Source organism: Lynx rufus, unplaced genomic scaffold, assembly GCF_022079265.1.
Source record: "Lynx rufus isolate CCGP_SWC_20201006 ecotype Redwood Valley unplaced genomic scaffold, mLynRuf1.p SCAF_7, whole genome shotgun sequence".
Taxonomy (NCBI): Eukaryota; Metazoa; Chordata; class Mammalia; order Carnivora; family Felidae; genus Lynx; species Lynx rufus.
Genome location: NW_025814889.1, coordinates 101,550,852 through 101,567,477, shown reverse-complemented (window position 1 = coordinate 101,567,477; position 16,626 = coordinate 101,550,852). Strand labels below are relative to the sequence as shown.

Below are 16,626 nucleotides of genomic sequence, written 5' to 3'. Positions count from 1 at the left end.
CCCTTGTAACTCTTACTAATGTTTCCAACCTAAGAAGAAACAAAAGCCCTTTAACCACGTCAATTTGGGTTTACATTTTATTACTTGGCATGCAGGGAAGTTTACGTTTGTATGAGTGACTGAAGTCTGTTTTATTTTTGGACACTTAAAGTTTGTGAGGCTGTTACTAAAATTATTCCATTTACTATATAAAAATCTATTCTAATATATCAAATAAATCAAGAGTGACTTACATTTGCTGAAAGTTGAGATGTGAGGGTAGCAACTTTTTCTTGCGATGCAACCAGCTCTCGCCGCAGTTTATGGATTTGCTGAATGTAATTAAAAAAAAATCAATTCAATAAGCTAGTGGATTTTTACTTAAAACTAAGAATTCAATCCAAGAAAGCAAATACTATATTCCGCTCATGCAGCCCCTTAATTAGTGTATCAGCACCAATTCCTGAAAAACCAAAGAAATGTGAACACTAGCTATACAGTAACAGTCAAATACCATGTATAAGAAGAGAAGTAAGTGACTATGTTCAAGGTCAGGACTCAAATTTGCAAATTAAAATTTTTTTAACATTTATTTATTTTTGAGACAGAGAGAGACAGAGCATGAACGGGGGAGGGTCAGAGAGAGGGAGACACAGAATCCAAAGCAGGCTCCAGGCCCTGAGCTGTCAGCACAGAGCCTGACACGGGGCTCGAACTCACGGACCACGAGATCATGACCTGCGCCGAAGTCGAATGCCCAACCGACTGAGCCATCCGGCTGCCCCTCAAATTTGCACATTAAAGGAATGTACTGAAAGTTTTAGCATGGAGGTTGGCATGGAGTTTTAGCAAAGAAAAAAAATACTTTTGTTTTTTTTTTGTTTTTTTGTTTTGTTTTGTTTTTTTTAGTATGTGCTTTTTAAAATTTTCTAGTTTGGCAACTTCCCAGCATTAGACTATCCCTTAGCCACTGAAAGTTGGCTCCGATCCAATGTGTAATGATTCCATATTTGAAAATAATTTTATTAGCTGGAGTTTTAATGGCTAACATTCTGAGAGACGCCTTCCCAAATCTTTATTATAATGCCTTTTATTCATTGAGCTACTATTAGCTCAGACTAAAAATGTTTTATAGATTAACCATAGCTTAAGAGGGGAAAAAATCAGTAATGCTGTTCAAATAATGAGATAAACCAATAAAATAAATATGCTAAAATGTCTACCTCTTTAGCTAAGTTCACACTGTACCAAAACTGAACCAGAGGAAGAGAGTAGTTCATATCACATTTAAATTGTTAATGTAAGCACTTTCTGCAGTTAAAACTCTGTGTCTCATGTTGCTAAGAAATGTAAACAGCGATTAGTAAGGGTAAAACACCTACAGTCATCTGAGACTAAGTCTACCGGTCTACTTCTGGTCTCCAGGGATTTTAGTTACTTAGATGCTAAACATTCTACTCTAATTCTTCTCCTTTCTTTAAAAAGAAATCTTCTATTGTTGTGGTTGGACTTTTGGAATACTGTCTCAGTTTGAAAGAGCATTCTTGACACAGTTCAGCGTCTTCTCCCCCACTTTTTGGCAGAAAAGAAATGGTAGTCAATGTTGAGAGACTCTAAAGACCTTGTGAATTTTAAGCTGGAAGCAGAGACGGTGAACATTTATATAATTTCAGCAAATGTGATCCCATTTCACTCCTGTTTTTTTTTTAATAGATACACTAGCCCCAAATAGCATTGCACTGACTTGCATTCAAATGATGATGACCACAGACAGTCCCAGAAAACAGACCATATACTTTATTCTAAACCAATACAAACTTAAGGAGCCTTTCTCAAGATAATACCCTCTATTACATGATCCTTTACAAATTAACCCAGGAAACCTTAAAGGAACGGAAATTATTTTTTAAAAACCGTGATCCATTAGGAGGCAGAGATGACAAAAAGGGGAGATGGGTAAGGACTAATCAGGCAAATAGGCAGTATTTGTTTATCTCAGCAGCCATATTATGACCAAATTAGCACTGTCAGGTCCATGCAATGTAAATAAAACACTTTAGGTTTTAAAAAAAAAAAAAAACATACTAACTTTTTGGTCTAGCAATGATAAAGATCAAATGCTATAATCAATACTATTTCAGTATTTTTAAGCATAGCATAAATTTTCCTTTAAGGGCTAATAAGGGCAGAGATCCTTTGCAAAGGCTATTGCCAAGACATTGATTTTCTCTGTGGTCTGACTGCCTCGGTGTAAACCAATCAAATATCATTACCACACCTTGAATAAAGTCCTAATTAAAGTCCTCCCGCTCTCCTTGGAGAGGAAAATTCTTTTACAAAGTGAAATAAAAAGGATACTCTCTCCAGGATGCAATCTGATTGGTACATGATTGAGACAAAGTGCATTTGTGAAATGTGTGTGATTAGAACAATATACCACACTAGACATGAAGCGGTGATTAGAGCGGCAAAGTCCTGGCATGAAACAGATGGACTGTGATGCTGGTAGCTCTGTTATGGAGGTCTGATGCCTAAGGTTCAACGGTTTCGTTAATCCTATGCAGTTAGTCTCACAGGCTTGGGGAAAAGAGACTACAATGAATTGGAAAGACCACACATTCATTCATTCATTCATTCATCAGATCTAATGAGTGCTTACTACTACAGGCAAATTTTTGGTTGTTGATCTAAAACTCCATTCTAGAATGTAAGAGGTAAGTTTGCTTTTAAAAACTTCCTTTCGTTTTCCTTAAGAGTAAATATCCGAGACCATTTATCAACTAGAGGATCACTTCTGTTGGCAGTGCTGGAGAGCTATGCTACTGTATCACACAGCCCTCTAGTGGTACCTTCATTTCATCACAGATGTAAACAAAGAGTGGAATATGAAAATGCTACAAATTTTACCTCTGAATGAGCTTTTTCTTCAGCCTGTAAAAGACAAAAGGAAAAAAAATTAACTATAAGTGACTAATGTATTTTTGCTCCACAAGTATAAATGTATAATTGTACTGTATTAAAATATTATTATGATCCAACCTAAGACTATTTATAAATTATTATTATTATAGTAAAATACATGTTAAAATTTCATAGTATTATAAATTATTGTTATATTTATACTATACTTACATGTTATAAATATTAGACTAATATTCTATTATAACAGGAACCGTTAAGATTGCAAATGAGTACTTCCGTATATACAAATGATAAAATTTTTTGAAAATGTAGGTTATTTGATTCATGGATCTATAATATGCCTTAAAAGCAAAGTTAGAATTAAAAGACAATGTTATTCTAAGATTCAGACCATAAGCAACAAAAACAAAAGTAATCATAACATTTCACTCTAAAAAAGATGGGTGTAGGAAAAAATGAAATATTGGACTTTTTCATACATATTAGAAAATACACTCCATGATATTATAGACATCATCAGCCACGACTTGGGAGTCAGAATTTTATTCTGTGATTTACAGATCATAAAAATGCCAAATAAAGCTGGAGGGAAAATATTGACCTCTACTGATAACTGGGTAAAATCACTTTATTAGTTTCTGTCTTCTTTTACTGTCGCTAATGATTATTAAGTTTACTGAGCTGCAAATCAGCAAAACATTAAAATTCTCCGCGTCAAGATGGTGATGAAAGTGGCTGACAAACATCTTTGGTCATACACATTATGCAAATAAGGACTGCTTTAGGAAATTGAAGGCTGTTTTGGACTCAGTTGCAGAAAATTCCCAGCTCTGTTTTTCTTCTTTGTGCTGGGCTGCAAAATGCCAGAAAATGAGTTATGTGCACCATTACATTTGGGAAGCTCCCTTATTCTGGAAAAAGGTGGAGAATGAATAATACCGCTGAACAGTACAAATCCGCTCATTGCACTGATCAATTTCGAAGCTAAAAAAATTTAAAAAAAATCTCATTTCCTATCTTTCTTTTGGGGACATTTCCTGGTTGATTGATACAAAAGTACCTGCACCACTTTTTTTTTTTTTTAGAAAATATACAATAAAACAAAGTAACAACATAAACATCAAGGTATTTTTTTATGCATAAGCATTTTTGAGTTCTCCCTTTCCTGTATTTTCTCTACTCTTAAAAATAATGTATTGTTAGTAATATTGTGTTGGAATAACAGAGTGGTTACATAGTAAAATCCTAATAGCCTTTATAAGCAAACTGTGTTTTAAAAATAAATGCTAACATAAAGCTTGAGTATTTTACATCTCAATTTTAATTTTTGAGTGAAGATTTTATTTTTTAATTCTAATAGTTTTAAGGTTTCCTCAACAGTTGGCGTTTGAATCGGAAGTAGGGAACTAATTTTAAGATGGAAATTTCATCTTAAAGAAAGCTGGGAGTTATTTGCCTTAAGATATACGGCACAATTAGCTATGACGATCTGTTTTCCCTAGAACTTGGCATGTTTATTGCCACTATATTTTGCCCAAATCCTGCTTCAAGGCCTGCTAGCATTATATAAAACTGATAATAAATAATTTGTATCTTAAAAAACGCAATGCATCCTATTTAACAAAAAAGTCAAGAAAGATATTCATCATATTTCTCATTAAAACCTTGAATAGGTTATTTATAATACTCATAAGTATAACCATTACATATTAATTCCATATGGATTGTATATAATGATTTTTCTCATTGCTCTATTTTCACAACTATCTTTTCCTTTAATCTTTGCCTTCTTTCATACCTCATGGCTATTAGTACTAGGTAGGTGTTACCATAAAGTGGAAGCACTGAGGCAGAATATTAATATTATACTTCTTTCAGCAATTCAGGCGCAGAATTAATAACATCATGAAGGAATATGATTACTTGCCATTTTTAAATGATGGTTTTGAACCAAGCTCAATGTCTGGAGAATGGTAGACAGTATAAAACATTTTGTCTAAATAAAATTATATCAGATGATTCTTTACTCCATAAATCATTAATTAGCCTTTCATTCACCCATTCAAATTTACTAAAAAAAATTACTTTAGTATTAGTTGTGTGTTAGGAAATATGCTAAAGGGATCCACAACAAACCAAACATGGCCCCTGCTCTTATTAAATCAATATAAATTAGATTCCAGGTACAAAAAAGATTCAATCAAGTTTTTAATACACAAGTCCAGTCAGAAAAAAAAAGCTATTTATTGCAAGGATCAACAATTTCAGTGCTTAAAAGGACCAGGAATATAAAGAACATAAAAGGCTCTGGGAATTAAAAAAAAATCATACAGCCTCCCTAGGCTTTTATTTTCCCCACTTTTCATAAAGACACAGATAATAAGGAGTATGTCTTTCCTTTGAGAAATTAAACAGCACAATAATAACTAAGAACCCGAACTCAGCTTCAGTGTCAGGAAGAAAAAAGGTTGTGGAGGCGGGAACCGGCCTGAGAATATACTCCAGCATCTAAAGGGATGATGCCAAGTGACTGTAAACCTGGAGGAATTCATCTCAGTGTTACTAGATATTCAGGTTACATTAAAAAGAACTTAGAAATTTGAATTTTTAGATAAAAGCTCTGGATTTCACAGTGTTGGCTTGGATTTTAAAAGAAGCACACAAACTCTAAGTTTGCCAAAGGTAAGAACTTGGCAGATCAGATTAGGCCTATGATTTTTTTTTAATGTTTATTTATTTTTGAGAGAGAGAGAGAGAGAGAGAGAGAGAGAGAGAACACGAGAAGGGGAGGGGCAGAGAGAGATGGAGACAGAAGCCGAAGCAGGCTCCAGGCTCTGAGCTGCCAGCACAGAGCCTGATGTGGGGCTCGAACTCACAGACCGTGAGATCATGACCTGAGCTGAAGTCAGTCAGATGCTTAACCGAGCCACCCAGGTGCCCCTAGATCAGGCCTATGATTTCTGATCAATACGCAAATTCCCTTTCTGCTCAGGAATATTCTATCAGGTGATAATCCTCAACTTTACAACACAATACTTTTTTTTTTTAATTTTTTTTTTTAACGTTTATTTATTTTTGAGACAGAGAGAGACAGAGCATGAACGGGGGAGGGTCAGAGAGAGGGAGACACAGAATCTGAAACAGGCTCCAGGCTCCGAGCTGTCAGTACAGAGCCCGATGCGGGGCTTGAACTCACGGACCGTGAGATCATGACCTGAGCCGAAGTCGGCCGCTCAACCGACTGAGCCACCCAGGCGCCCCGTACAACACAATACTTTTGAAAAATTTACCAAACTGTAAGTTGTAGAAGCATTAAAAGATCTATAGGTAAAGAATCCTTCCAATGAGACTTGTTAGATTGGTGATTTTATAGGCAAATGTTCTTTGCAACAGGCCATTGTTATTAGTTTGTTTTAATATCTTGAAGTGCAATACATCCAGCAAAATATATAATTCTGTAAGTTGTATAAGTGTTAATGTTATATGGATAATGTTAGAGTAAACATGGTTTATACTCATGGTTGACGAGAGCAGTATTTTGTCTAGTAAGAGCAGATAGTGTCTAATATACTACTTAAAAAAAGAACTTTTTCTCCCCCTAGACACTTGAATTATTTGATGAAGGAAATAACCATGCACAGCTATGTTACTACACTGCATAAATTCAAAAGATGCAATTCACATCAACTATGATATAAATGGTGCTCCTAGAATCACTGTGTATCAAAAATTTATAATTTTTGTTATTTTTGGTATACAACATTTCTGGTCTTCCCTAATAATTACACAAAACCCTTGAGACAGATGGGATAGATCTGGCTGTTGTTTTCCAATTTGATTTTACAGGTATAGTCCAAAGAAACTTAGCAACTTTTCTGATGTCACACAGTAACTGCTGATAGAGTTAGGCAAGAATGCAAATCAACTGAATCTTGATCTAGAGTCCTTAAGAAGGCATGAAAAATAATGACAAATTGACTTTTTACCTCATGGTTTAAAAAATACTTTCACAGATATTTTCTCATTGTCAGTGGAATCTCGGTGAATGATAATGGGGGACTGAAGTCAGAATGACTCCTCATAATCTTTGATTTTTGGTTTTTCTTTTTATTAGTCCTCCAAATATGCATTTATTTGAATTGTTTATAGGTTATTTGTGAACTCAAGAATATACTTTCAATCATTTTCAGGACAACCACGTACAATCTCTGTGGCTTAAAGACCTAATACATTCTTTTCACACTTAACACAAAGGTATATTTCATTTCTAAGTTTTGGCATATAAGTATATGTATGTAGTCACTTTCGTCTCTGTTCCTATTACATATTGCACTCTTACTACATACTCCTCATGTATGCTTTCTGATTGTCCTTATTGTACGACATCTACTCCTACTTATCTACAATTATTAAAATGAAGCCCCTTGTTCCTTATGAACCTGCAATACCCAATATAGAAGCTACTAGACATACGTGCCTATTTAAATAATTTAAATTACTTAAACTTAAAAATTCAGTTCCTCTGTTACTCCACACTTCAAACAGTCAATAGCCACATGTGGCCAGAGGTCACTGTACTGGACAGTGCAGCTAGAAAACCTTCTTATTGTCGCATAAAGTTCTACCAGACTCTGGTACATACTAATCAGCCATCTGTTTTCCCTCAAACCAAGCTCCTTTTCTTCTGGAATCTTTCTCAGGCTGAATGAAGGCAGTTTTATCCAAATGGTGGTTTTGCATATATTTAAAATATTACGATCATGCTGCATCGTTTGATGCTTTGTAGGGACTTCGGCCGCAATGCTTTAGGTCAGAGGTCATCTCCTGAGCACACAGAGGCCCCGGGCCAATGAGGAGGGTTAAGTGTTAACACAGTTCTTTTATGTGTTTTTGCCAAAACATTTCACCTTTCTACTTCTTATCCACTTGCCTAAAGGATTAAATTTAAACAATAATAGTGATTTCTTCATTTACAGAGTGTAATTGGCAAATTTAATCATGAAAAGGAGACATGATGAGAAAAATATTGCTTTTCCCAGTAATATTTCTGATCTTGTGTAACTATCCAAAGCAATAAATATGTAAGATGAGCTTATAAAATGAGGGCCCTAACATTTAAGCCTAATGAAATGAGTGAAACAATTAGCGTTGCCCATCAGGCTTAATTGCTCAGTGATGGCCAAGACTGAACTTTTTATGAACCTCAGCTCTGGCTAAGAACTATTTGCACTGCTGAAGTCTCAGTGAGATTCAGTAAATGAAATACACCTCACTTTTACTTAGGCATGAAGGAACCCTCCTATTAAATATAACATCCTATAGATTTTCTTCTTTTTTTTTGCCAAAAAAAATGAAATTATATTAAGTGGACAGGAAGCTCATCTTGGCAAAAACAGATTATAACTGCACACATCAGGAAAATAAGTTGAAACATCGGCATTTTTCTCTTTGCAGAAATAGTTTTAAAAATCATTCTATTTCAGAAGGCATATATTTTTAAGAGTCTCTAGGCCTTTTACGCCTTTACACTTTGGCACAGAGGAACTTGAAAAATTAAAATAAGAAAATGGAGAAAATACCATTGAAGAATTACCAGTCATGGCTCAGAGAACCAAACAAGGAAAACCAGTCAATATTATAAATTTATGGGAGAGTACATGGTTTCAGCGATTCCCAGTTATATCCCAAGAGGTTTTACGAAACTCAGTTTTTCATGCACTCATTGATTTTAATAAGTACACAAAAGTCCAGCGAAAGCGCATAAAACTGGGCCACAGAAGGTCCGGGAAAGCACCCGCCAGCTATTGGTTATGGTAGCTGAGCATATGCCCTCATTTCACTGTGCAACTTCTGTGTAAATGTCAACCTATTTAATCACTGTGTGTTTGGCCGAGGCAGAAGCTCCTTGTTAACAACGGATACTTACTGTTGAGTAAAGAGAAGAAGTGCTGGAGACCAGTGATAATGAAGAGCCGTGAACTGGAAAAAGCAAAAACGAACAAGAGGTAAAATAATGAAGCGTGCTCAGAAACACCGGCCTTTGCTAGAAAGTGGAGACTAGGCAATTAGGGAAATAAAATAATACAGCTAGATACAAAGATCTGAGAACAATTCTCCTGCCATTTCTTGGAGGTCAAAATGTTGAGACATGGGAAGGTCCTATACCTGTTCTCCTAAAATATCTCCCTCATCATGTTACAGAGAGGATTTGGCCAATACAAGCCCTGTAGGCATGCTGTTGACAGATTCAAAGTTACAGTAAACCTCCACATGATAAATTACCAGAAAATCATGGAAACCTAAAGTTGCCATAAACTTATGAACTTAAAAAAATCTCTTTATTTTATACATTTTCTTTATTTATTTAATTTCATTTATATACAACAAAGGTCCATTTTCAATGTTTTTTCTCCATATACTTTCAGGGACATAAGCATTTTATTTAACTTGCTATTTCAACATTATCTGTGATGAGTGGATAATACTCATTTAAATGGAGAATTATTGTTTCTTTTGTAGTTTTAGTAATAGAAAATTACTTATTTCAAGGTGGTGTCTCAATGAAATTAAGAATGGAAATTGGGTACTGGCTTCTATCTAGGTATACCAAAATAACATCGTAGGCAAGTGGCAGACTGCTTTGTATTTCTCGGCAACTAATGTGTTAAGCCCAAAAGGTAGATAAAATTGTGCTTAATTACAGTTATAGAAAAGCCCTTCCTCTTTTCATTGTGGGATAATATAAAGTTATTTCTGCATACTCATCCATTAAATAGTAGTTGGTCCCACCCAATGTGACAGGTCCTTTCTGGATCCTGGGACTATAAAAATTATGACACAATCCTAGGAGCTTGAAAAGAAGTAGAAAGATATTCAACTAAGAAGATAATTATAAAAGAGTAACATTAATAATACTGAGAGCAATACAAGGGGTACAGCAAGGACGCAAGGGAGGTGCTCACAACCTGGTCTGGAAAGGCTGGCAAAGCCGTGCAGGATTGTGGCAGTGTGGCTCAAAAGAAAGGGATGAATTTGAGGGACATCAGAAAGAACCTCTTTAAAACTGACTGACTATAAATGCGGGTCAAAGAGGAAAGAAGGACAACCCCCAGATCTCCAGCTGGAGCACCTCCTACCACTGTGTGAGATGTGCAAAATGTTAGTCATCTAAAGAACACAAAACAACCAAACAAAATCCCACATTCTTTCAACCTCTAATAACACCAGAATGGACTAAGATTTTCAACACGGTGTACAGAAGGCAGGCGGGCAATGAATTGGGAGATCCCAGTTTTTGGTCTGTTCCTGCTACTTACTATTTATAGGTCTATGGACTCCTAGTTCGTGGCACGTTCCTGATCTTCACTGTGAGCACTGAGCAGGGAGGGCATCAATAAAGCCCTTCCCATCTCACTAGTTCAATAATCCCTTGATTGCAGACCATATTGTAAGAATAATAATTGTTCAGTGTTCAATGGATGGGCATCAAGAAGCCATCTTGCCCACTCAGGGTGCTGTTCAGCCATTTAGATTATTTAATCCTCATACACAGAAGGCCAGACTTTCTCAGCATATGAACAGTATTTTATCTGTAAATGAGCACTCCTAGAGAGCCATCAGTATGCTTGGCAAATTATTTTCACAGTATTGTAAGATGCCTGTCTGTGAAGAGAGTGATAGAATCATCTCAAAGAAGCTATGACTTTATATTGCCAATTAGGTCAATTCTGTCTATCTATTCTGCCACAATCAGCAGACTTTCTGGATATAATCCACTCTCTGTCACAATGAACTCAGTGGTTTGCTTAATATCACAGAAGGTAGTGGCAATGCTGGTCAACGAAATTAGTGCCAGCAAATTAAGCATACAGTGGTGGCCTGAAAACATTAAATCAATTTTCACAGCCATCTAAACTTAAAAAAAAAATGTTTATTTATTTTTGAGAGAGAGAGCACGAGTGAGAGAGGGACAGAGAGAGGGAGACACAGAATCTGAAGCAAGCAAGCTCCATATGGGCTCAAACCCATGAACCATGAGATCATGACCTAAGCCAAAGTCAGATGCTTAACTGACTAAGCACCCAGGTGCCCCCATAACCATCTAAACTTTTAATCAGAAAAGACTCTAAGAAAGCAGGAAGGTGAAAGAGAAAGGAACGAAACTGTTCCCTAATTTTGTTTTCACGAAAAACCTGTAAAATTACATCTGCAGGAATTAGGACTGATAAAGTTAAAAATCTTGCACAAGTTCATACCACAAATAAATGGGAGGCCAGAGGCTTAAACCTGGTATGTTTTAAGATCTGGAGTCCTTCTTTTCTATGTTATTATTAAGGACTAGGATAGTTGTCTGATTTTATGTCTGATTTTATTGTGATCTGTTCAAACTTTTATGTTTACCTGTATTTTATGCATAGCTGATATGCTTTATAATATGTGTGCCACAATTTTCCTTTATGGATACTTCAAAAACTCATTCATTAAATCAAAGAGGCAGTCTCTCAAATATTATCAAATTTCACACTTGAGATTATATAGTGTAGAAAATTATATATGTTTAAATATCAATGAAGCCTTTTCAAATAGAATTTTTATAAAATATTCACATAGAACCTTATTGCATTGGATAAGGAAATAAAACTTATGAAGCAAAAGTAGACATAATCTGAATTCAAATATGATATGATAACAGAAATTAACACCAGAGGGAGTTTCTGAGAATACAAGTTGTCAACGTGTGGTAGTTTCATAAGATAATTTTTCTGGTTTATGTATCTTTATGGTTCTTTAACTGAGATGTCAAACAAAACATTTGCTCTGATATTTGACACACCAGGACAAACAGGCTCTAAAATTATGAAGATTTCTTTATGAAAACACTGAATTTATTCTGAACTATTCTAGAACCAAGTAATAATCAAAACAATTTCTGGCATATTTGCAAATGCATAGAGAAACAGAAGGTAATTGGGGTGCCCGAGTTGCTCAGTCGGTTGAGCCTCCAACTTCAGCTCAGGTCATGATCTCAGGGTTCGGGAGTTCCAGCCCTGGTCGGGCCCTGTGCTGACAGCTCGGAACCTGGATCCTGCTTCCGATTCTGTGTTTCCCTCTCTCTCTGCACTTCCACCGCTCTTGCTCTCTCTGTCTCAAAAATAAATAAACACTAAAAAAAAAGAAAAGAAAAGAAACCGAAGGTAATGCAGACTCAAACTTCTTCAAGCTTCAGGGCTCCCTAAATGAGAGTTATACTTACTCATTTATCTACTCTTCAGAAATCCTTGTGACGTGTCTGATGTGACAGTTTTCATCTCTGAGTTAAATAAAGTTAACTCCGTCTTTATTTCCCCCTTCGCCTACCTTCTTCCATGCTGTCTCGGAAGGAGCCTGAATGACTGATGGCACGTGGCCTTTCTTCCAGAGATGTGGCACTCCCACAAAGCTGGGAGTCATCGTAGAGATCGAACGAAGAGTCTTGGGCTGGGATGCTATTTGAGCGCATCATGCTGGGCCCAGGCAGGTTAAATTGAGACAGATTGGTTGGGCTCACTGAAAAACAAAGCACACACAGCCTCATTATTCTGAGGCTTGGATGATGAAAATAGTAGGTTGATGGAGAGTGAGAATGTGACCCCAATTCTACGGAAATGTGATTTTAACAGGTGTCTCTCTTTAAGGTAGGCTGCGAGTCTGCCTCTGAAATGGTCGATAACAGTTTCAGTGGAGTCCCTCTTTTCTCCTAACACTTTCACGGCAAGCAATATGTCAATTTCTGAAGCAACATTAAACAAAGCCACCAAGCAACCTCTCCTATTTATGCTAGAAATACAGTAACAAGTATATTCTGCTGGCAATTAAGAAGAAAAGACTGCCTTCATAGAGTCATCAGGTTTCTTTTAGAGAAGAATACATCTGGGAAAAACAAAAATGAAAAGGAAACACAAGGAATCTAAATTTCCCAAGAAGATCCTTTTGAAGTTCCCAACCAAAGACTTTTAGTCATTTTGAGTTCTGAATTTATGTCGGTTCATGGTCAGCACCATCACTGCTATCAGAGTTAGGTTATAAGAGAAGAAAATAATTTTTTAATGAAATGTAATATACATGGTATTTATAGCTCATCATAAGGTGAATCAATCACTTTTTCTGCTGTGTCTAAGACCACAGTGCCATAGTAAGACTGTCAGAAGTACAAACCTGTTATGTTTCCCAAGCAGTACCTTATGTTCATAATTTGAAATACAAATTAATGTACTTAGTGCCAATTGCCAGAGTTCTCATAACACTCAATTTTTTAGGCCAAATGATGGTCATGAATTTAAAGAAAGATGTGATTGACTGAATGTACAACTTCTTTTGAAACAACACTAACTTAAATGTGGAGTAAAAGCAAAGCAGAAAATTAAGAAATATATCATAAATGCTCATATTTAAGACAAGCAAGCTGTTGTAAGTATCTGAGGAAGCAGGCAGGAACCTCTTAAGCAATCACAAAAGCTGCTGGGTGCTTTCAAAGCCTTAAAGAATTTATGTCATTGGCTTAAAATTCATCTGATATCATTTCAAAATCTCCAGGGTTTTTTTTTTTTTTTGACACAGGCACTACATTTCTTAATATATAATGACTGGCTTTCAAAACAATGTAAAATAGGAGGCCTATATACTATGAGGTAGACAAAAGGGAATGCATTCTATTTTCCAGGCACTATGCTGAATATTTAATAGATATTGATGAATTAATACACAGAACAATCCTCTGATAGAGCAGTTGTGGACTGGATTGAAAAAAGGACAAAAAAAGGAAAGAAATACAAGACTTAGAATTATATTGTGAGTGCATATTACATATAATAAAAAGTGAAAGAAACTATGGATTTGCAAAGTGTACAATCTGTAGGAAAGAAGGAAAGAAAGAAGGGGGACCAAGGAGAGAGAGGAGAAGGAGTGAGGGGGGTGGGAGCGAGGGAGGGAGAGAGGGAGGGAGGAGAGGGAGAGAGAGACAGAGAGACAGAGAGAGACAGAGAGATTTTTTAGCCAGCAGTGACTAATTCAATCTGATTGCTGACTGACTGCGAATAGATAACACTGAAGAACATTCTAGACTTGAATATTTATGTTTAAAGTACCTGGATTGGAGTAAATCATCCTATTCTATGTTCACAGTATGAACTGTCTCTTTGCTAAATGAATGAAATATTCAACACATTTATAAATAAATGTATTATGTCAATACATATCTAGAGGTTAGAAAGACATCTTATTCACTATTTGGCTTTGCATAATTCTTACCAAAATGGCTGCAGAGCTAGCCAAGTAAATTGTCCTTCTATAATTTCAAAATATAGGACTTAACTCATTCAAGAAATAGGAATGAGGATTAGAGTGAATTTTAAAGCAACTAATTTGCCTTTACAAACACTTTTGATAATGTATCCCTTGGAACTATACCCCTACGCTATTTAAGAATGTTCAGTTAATATCTATGACAGGTCTGATTTTTTGGTGCTGTGGTTGCATAGAAAGATCAACATGGCATGGCCCTGAATGCAAGAATGGTCACAGGGGGTGGAGGAGGGGGGCTGAGCATCTGACTGAAAAGTAGAAAAATTAATATGTGAATAAACCAAGAAAAATTATAAAATAGAAGACAAAAATATGATGGAAAAAGAGAATTTCTATAATGGGACACAAACTAGCACAAGCCTTCTAATGGTGGCCTTGCTTTCCAATTGTTTCAGGCAAATATTCCAATCTCTACCCTTCAATTTCTTCACAAATTATAAATTTAAAAAACGGCAGAATAAATGACCTCTAGGACCCATTCAAATCCAGGAGACACATCCAAATTTCTAAATAAGAGAGATGTAGATGTGACAATATATTAGAGAAAAGGGACCAACTGACTTTGCCTTATATTTCAGAGCAAAGCCACTTTTTAAATTAAATTAAATGTTAATTAGTGGTGATTTGAGGAGATAGGAACTAATAGAAATATGGAGTGCGTTTTTAAATACCTCAGAGTCCCTTGACTTTGCTACTATATCTTGACATATTAGTTACTGGGTTTATGATATTATTTTAAAATAAGAATATTCATATGAACGCTAATTTTAACTTATTTTGTGGAATCTGGGACTCTAAGAACTAGGTAGAGATTCAAGAAAATTTTATTTGATCTTTTAAAGGAAGAACTTCAAAAGTCTAATATATCTACATTTAGGTAGTTTCTGTTACGGGTGGGTTTAGAAGCTAGAGATGTCATAAGAATTCAACTAAAAGATGAATAATTGAAACATAGGTAGATGTCTCCCATCTCCAAGATTCTATGCTCTCATGAGTATAGAAGAATGGGGTTAATTCTAAATAGCTTGAAAGGTGAATATGGAGAGGGAAATAGAAACTTCCCACACAAAGTTGTTTATAAACAATCCTCTGTACGCAAAAGGGTCCACAAATACATAGGTGAGAGGCTGATAGTAATGCTCCTACATGCTAAACCTGCAGCAAGGTGAGAAATAAAGTTGAGTAATCGTCACTTACAGCAACATGACAATGAGTCTCACCAGGTTATGAGATGCCTTGCAAGGACAATGATCAAGAGTAAATAAAGTTTCATCCAAAGATGTATTTTGCTTACTAAGTTATTCTGATTTATTCTCTTGAGTGGAACAGTTTCTATTATAGGTAACATACATGCTGGGAATTGCACACAAACCACAGTTTACTTTGGCAATAGCTTATGGTAGTCTACATATAATGATGTAACTGCAGTTCTCTTAAATTTCTGTTTGTTATATGTGACTTTTTATGGTAATATTTCTAAAAATTTTATCTATTAATATATTTTAATAGGTAGGAATAATAAACACATTGCAAATGCTGACTGTTAGTAGTAATCAGTTGCTGATCATTCAGAAGAGATAATGTTCAAATTGAAAACAAATGATGACCAAAGCAAAATGCAAGACAATGGAACCCATATTCAAGTTAAAAAATTCCATTTGGTGTATTTTTATAAGTTTAATGATAAAATAATCCTTATTTATGATTATTTTAATAGTATCCACTGTTTTGCCTAATATGTTGTCATGTATGGGAAGGTCTTCCATCATAAGTATCAATGAGTGAAAACATTGAATATGAGAGTAGAGACAGTAAGATCAATTTGAAATCTACAGCTATTGTGTCTGATAATGTAAGGCATGTTTTCTAATAAAAATGATGAGGTAACAGAGTCTATCAAGTCTTATACTCTCCTCAGTTTTGGTATACATTAAATCAGTCCCTCATAATATAACCTAGGTCTTATGGGTCCATTTCACAGTTGAGAAAATTGAGGCTAAATGACTTTGTCGAGGTCAGACATAGTAAGTGGTGAGGGTTTTTTTTTTTTCCAAATAATAATGGAACAGATGGATTTCATCAGAATAATATAAATGAAAAAATAGTGGGGTAAGGATTCAATTACTCAAATTAACATCAGGTATTAAAAAGAATGGTAGGAGACATAAGATACCTAGCAAACAGCATTCCAGGTGGTTTGGGTTTGTTGCAAATGTTGCATAAAATTAGAGTTTATTTCATATTTCTAGGACTCCATAAAAAACCTTTTCAATCCATTTTTGAAGTTAAAATTTTAAGCTTATTGCTATGTTTTATAATTACAATTCAAAGTAAGTAAAAGCTATACCATTCTTTGCCATTATGAGGCAAAGAAGTCTCATCAGC

General features: G+C 35.4%; 1 protein-coding gene across 2 annotated transcripts in view; it reads right to left on the bottom strand.

Annotated features, from left to right (window-relative positions):
* Positions 1-16,626, bottom strand: part of NAV3 (neuron navigator 3) — a 350,852-nt gene that overhangs the window by 59,762 nt on the left and 274,464 nt on the right. For both annotated transcript variants that reach the window (XM_047066485.1, XM_047066486.1), the window contains exons 19-22: positions 12,259-12,447; positions 8,828-8,880; positions 2,887-2,910; positions 234-311 (exon numbers count right to left, since the gene is read on the bottom strand). In XM_047066485.1, the coding sequence (XP_046922441.1) occupies positions 234-311; positions 2,887-2,910; positions 8,828-8,880; positions 12,259-12,447 (344 nt within the window). The remainder of the gene's footprint in view (positions 1-233; positions 312-2,886; positions 2,911-8,827; positions 8,881-12,258; positions 12,448-16,626) is intronic.